Here is a 5,163-nt window from a genome sequence, read left to right as displayed (position 1 = left end):
CGTTTCTCGAGGACGAAGAGATCTAAGAGAACGAGGGCGATGACGGGGCGGGCCTAAAGTGTGGACAGCGGTTGCTCGCGCTCTGCAACATCTATCATGTCTTGCGTCTGACAATATTTTGGACAGAGTCAAAGCTTTGACGACGACATGGAGGAGTGACTCACGTCGAAAATGAAGTACCTCCGTTCACAGTCGCCACGGCGCACGTAATGAAGGCGCTTCAGCACGTAATGTTCGAGGTGGCGGGCACTGACAGCAGCGGTCAATGATGCGGAAGCCGGGGAGGGTATGAACAGGTTGGCGTCGGCAGCAGCAGAACTACGAGAGCTGCAGGAAAAAAGACTTGGGTCTGGACGTCACGAACGCCCACATCTAGCCCGGCGAGAACCGGAAGAGGTCGGCCAGGCGGCACAACAAGCACGATCGGGTAGTGAAAGCAGTGCGGTGTCTAGTGACGCGGGTAGAGGCAGTCGCCGGAAAGGACGGCATCAAGATGGTGGACCACGACAGGGTAGTGCTCGCTGGTAACGGCGTGTCGTACGGCGCGACCGGCACGCGCATCGCGGTAGAACACGACAATCCACGGAGCGTCGAGCGGGCCGCGCGAGCCCTTCACCGTCAGACAGCAGCAGCAGTGAAAGCAATTCGTCCAGTGATGTCGCTTTACGCGGAGCTGGCATTCACGGTCGCGATGAAGGTGAATCGAGTGACAGTTCCGGTAGCTCGAGCGACAGTTTGGATAGACGACGCCGAGGTCGCGGGAATCGCAGTCACAATCAGTCACGGAGACGTCGCGGTCATCGTGATCGTGGAGGGTATCGGCACGAGCGGCAGCCACGGAAACGGAGTGTAAAAGACCCTGGAGCTGCCAACGCTCACGCTGTCTCCGAAGGTATCGGTGTCGACGTGGATTGATCGCGTCGACCTGGCACTGAAGGGCGCTGTTGATCCTGGACGAGGGCATTGGTCTGACAAGTCGCTCCACTTTATCCTCGATAACAAGCTGATGTTAAATGCAGCGAAGTGGTGGGTGGTCATGAATCGACGATTACCGGAGCACAAAAGAACATGGACTAATCTCAAGAAGGCTCTGCTGTGCCGGTATGGAGAAAAGCTGGGTAAGTCTGCGGCAGAGTGGAGGGTGAGCATGCGGCGGATGATTCCCGGAGAAACACATGCAGATTTTGCTGCCAGTCTGAGAGACGTGGTATGGCGTAATAAGGTCAGCGAGAGAGTACTACTGGCGCAGTTCTACGCTGGCTTGGCAAGACCACTAGAAAGTTGGTCAAGCAGGACCCGAAGCCCCGAACCCTGGAAGAGGTTGTCGATAAGGCCACCGAGATCGATGATCCCATGGACAACGTTGCCCAGGGTGTGATTAACATAGGCAATCTTGGGCGGCAGCTCCTAGCCGCTACGTTATTTCGATGAGAGGCACGACAGGAGCTACTAGCGTGATACCGGGCGTTAGTGGAACAGGTGTGCCTAGTGACGTGACGAGAGGTCTGGAAGAGGGCACGATGGCACAAAGTGAAGTAGAGCAGGTAGCACGGTTTACAAACCCGCAGGGTGTGTACAACACGTTTTGGGGACGTGGGATACGCCCCCGGGGCACATCTGGAATGGGAAGTATTGGTATGAACCACGCAAAACGGCGCGGAAAGCCCTTACTGCTACAACCATGAGCCACGAGCCAAAGCCCAAGAAACCCACTGGGAAAGCAAAGCAGCGGCGGGAGAGACACGAGACCAGCAGCGACGAGTCTGATGCTAGGCCGCCGCAGAAGTGGTTGAAAGCAGCAGTGCGACAGGCGGTGGCGGAAGAAGACAAGAGTGACGAGCAACAAGTCAGCGACCACCGGTCCGCGCCGCGTGGCAATGGGCTGATCGGCGACAACAAGGCCAACCATAGATGTTATCAGTGCGGGCAAAACGGTCATTGGTCGATGCAGTGTCCCATGGAAGCACGGTGTTACGCGTACCATCGACCTGGACACTTCGCCAGGGAGTGCCTAGATACCGAAGCCAATGCACGGAATGATGAACAGCGTTAGGCGCGCAGCAAAAAGCTCCAACCCGCATCGGAAAACGTAAAGCTGGCGTCGTAGAGGGGTTACGGTGTCCGGCCGGAGCAGCAAAGCCCCTGTGCACGGATGGTGATGGAGTCGGAAGAGACAAGCGCGAGCAGATGCGTATGGCCGATATGGTATAATATCCGCAAGATTCCAACCATGCATCGTCCATGAAGAACTTTAGTCAGCCAATCCACCAATTAGATTGCAAGATTAATGTGACTTTATCCAATGATGAAGTCTTAAAAAGTAACCACCAACTCCTACCAATCCGACCATATTTAGTTGGAATTTTTCAGAATATGCTGTACTCCTTACAAATATCCATATAGTAGCATATTCTAAAAAAATCAGGAAGTTTCCAGCCCGAGGTGGCGGTTGGCAGCTGTTTCCTAAAAGACATCATTTTGCAGAGCTGTGACCATGTCTATCGCGTCGCTAGCGCCACCAAACAGTAAGAAGGCCCGGGTGACGGCGACCAACTCGTTTAGCACGTTTCTTTCTTCAGAAAACATCACGCTAGAGCATGTTCAACAGCTTATCGACACTGACAAGACCGGTAGGGTACTTCGAATTGTGCTAGATAAATATGCGTATTCTCTAGCTAGATCGACAGACAAAACTCGATCTACCAATACATGTCTAGCCTATTTCGGAAACGTAAAGAACTGGTTGATAGATAAATACCCACAGCAAGGGGGGACAGTAAAGCCCCAGCTGCAGAAGATCCTGTCTGGGCTTGGTAAGTACTGTACCAATCGCGAGGATGGGGCTTTTGAAAAGAAAGCTCCACCGTGTTCCAAGCAAGATCTAGAAAATATCGCTCGCCTACTTTATACTTCTGATTCTGCTGAGAGTATCTATCCGGATGCAGCTCTGGTTGTGATGCTGTGGTATTTATACGGACGTAGCTCGGACGCAGAGCAACTTGAAAAAAACCAGCTCTCGATTTTACCTGGTAAGATCATTGACTATTTTATTTCTTTATATATTGACAATTACGCTAACTGGAACCTTGCAAAATGTAGGTGGCGTACTCTTCCTACGCTTTAAGCGGATTAAAACAGCTTTGCTACAAGGTGTATCCTTGTTCAAGGACCCGACAAGTTTTTTAACTTGTCCACTATTCGTTTTAGCTGCTGCTCTAACCATACAGAATGCGCCAAGCAAGCGTCTATTTCCTCAGTTTACCAGTACAAGGCATATCGGAGCTAATGCTGGCGATGTAGAAGACCTCAGTCTCGTAGAGCTTCTCGAGGCAGACGACAGCCCCGCATCCTTGCCAGACCTGCAACAGTCGCCAGCTACCAGATCGTTTCCTGGTGCACAAGCGTACGTGAACCGATTACTGGTTCGAGTCAAGAACATTGCAGATCAGAAGCAGGTCAAACTCACACAAGGACTTACCTCCCACTCTTTTCGTCGAGGAGCTGCCATGCACGCCAACGATGGAACTCTTGCAGAAAACTGGATTATAGAGCGGGGCGGTTGGCAGCTTGACCGCGTCAATAAGGCGTTTGGGTACATGTTGGGTACAACGCAGGCAGATCAGCAAGTTGCGCGTGTCCTGAGCGGATGGAAACCAAAAGAAGGCGCACGTCTTCCTTCGTTGCGTATCTTGGAGCCGTCTGTGCTGTTCCGCGCCCAAGCACTGCATGGTCTACTTTTCACGAGCTCCCTGGGCTTTGCAGAGCCTGGCATGAACCTAAACGAAGACGTAGCAGAGGTCTTGTCAGCCACCCTCATCATGCACTACCCCGACATGCTGCTGCTCTCACGCGAAGGAGCACTGGTTGCCCGCTTTCGGGCGGCCATGTCAGCACGAGCCATCGGGGAAGCGAAAGTACTTCCATGGAGCAGCACAATCCGCCGTGCTTTCATGCCACCATCAGCGATAACCAAGCCCAGCGTTAGCGACTCTCACTCTGCTGAGGTGTTAAGCCTCATGAAGCGCCAGTCCGAGCAGATCAGCGTTTTAATCCTGCAAAATCAGCGCCTAGAGGAACGACTGTTAGCTGTAGAGGCGAAATTGAACTCACCGTCGGCTCCAGCCAAAACTGTTGCGGGTTGTGTATCACAGCCTGACCAACAAATTGCCATCCGAGCTGTTCGTCCGAAGAAGAAGGGCTCGCAGTCTCTTGCAGCAGTCTGGTACGAATGGTTTACGGCCGAGCCCCGCGTTTATGCCTCGCGCTCTGTGAAGAAAACGACGCTGTTTGAGCTTAGACACACCGCAGGCTACATGATGCTTTTCTTACCTCATGCATTTTCACTTGATGCTTCGTCTCCTGCATTCAAGAGTGAGGTGGTTGCGCTTGGTGAGAAAGCGCAAGTGAGCACGCGGGACTTCTTGAAGACGAACGAGTCCTCAGCAGCAGCAGCGGGTACGGCACTGAAAGCCCTTCGCAATCTACACAAGGCTGTAAAGCTTGACGCACATATAAGTCAGTTTTACGAGCGTGCTGAGCGTGGTGATGTTGTCGATCCAACACCACCTTCGGCGCTGCCAAAATTCATTCGTAACAACCCCCCCCCCAGCGCTGAACCTGTAGTACACATACTAAAGTCATTTAAGTAACAGCCCCCGAATTCCCTCTTATGCTTTGAAAAGGTATAATTTCTGGCAAAAAAAATAACGCTTTTCGCACTCTACGCACTATTCTTATATCTTAAAAAATCTATCGCAGCAACCTGTTCTGTCCGTCACACTAAATTGTCGTGCCTGTCACGCTTTTCCGGACAAATCATTGGATAAAATGATTTAAATATTTCTACTGGTTGCCGAGCGCAGCGAAGGTGGCTTTAATTGGTTAAAACTAGATTGTGTTGTTGCATCAATAAATTCATGTGTTTTCCCAGTTTACATATGTGGATTTGCACAAGGCTATACATTATCCAAAGGCATCGTTTAAATATTATATACTTTTTTTATAATGCATGTTGCTATTGATATTTGAGTACTAAACGGAGGGCAGGGTGCCTATTCGTACACGTAAAGCATGCGTGTTTTCCGAGGGACATGGTTTTAAGTATACTAAACTCTCTGTTACTCAGTATGGATCTGCGTTGTTTACAACTTGAACTTAAAATGA

The 5,163-nt window shown here is 51.2% G+C and overlaps 1 protein-coding gene across 1 annotated transcript; it reads left to right on the top strand.

Moving 5' to 3' along the window:
- Positions 1 to 493: 493 nt before the first annotated feature.
- PITG_16451 (uncharacterized protein) lies at positions 494 to 1,050 on the top strand (the record flags this gene model as incomplete). The annotated part of the gene is made up of 1 exon (XM_002897438.1): positions 494 to 1,050. One exon carries the CDS (start codon positions 494 to 496, stop codon positions 851 to 853), a length of 360 nt encoding a protein of 119 aa, XP_002897484.1.
- Positions 1,051 to 5,163: the final 4,113 nt, after the last annotated feature.

The sequence above is a fragment of the Phytophthora infestans genome, genomic scaffold (assembly GCF_000142945.1).
Source record: "Phytophthora infestans T30-4 supercont1.44 genomic scaffold, whole genome shotgun sequence".
NCBI lineage: Eukaryota > Oomycota > Peronosporomycetes > Peronosporales > Peronosporaceae > Phytophthora > Phytophthora infestans.
This window is presented reverse-complemented; position numbering and strand designations above follow the sequence as displayed.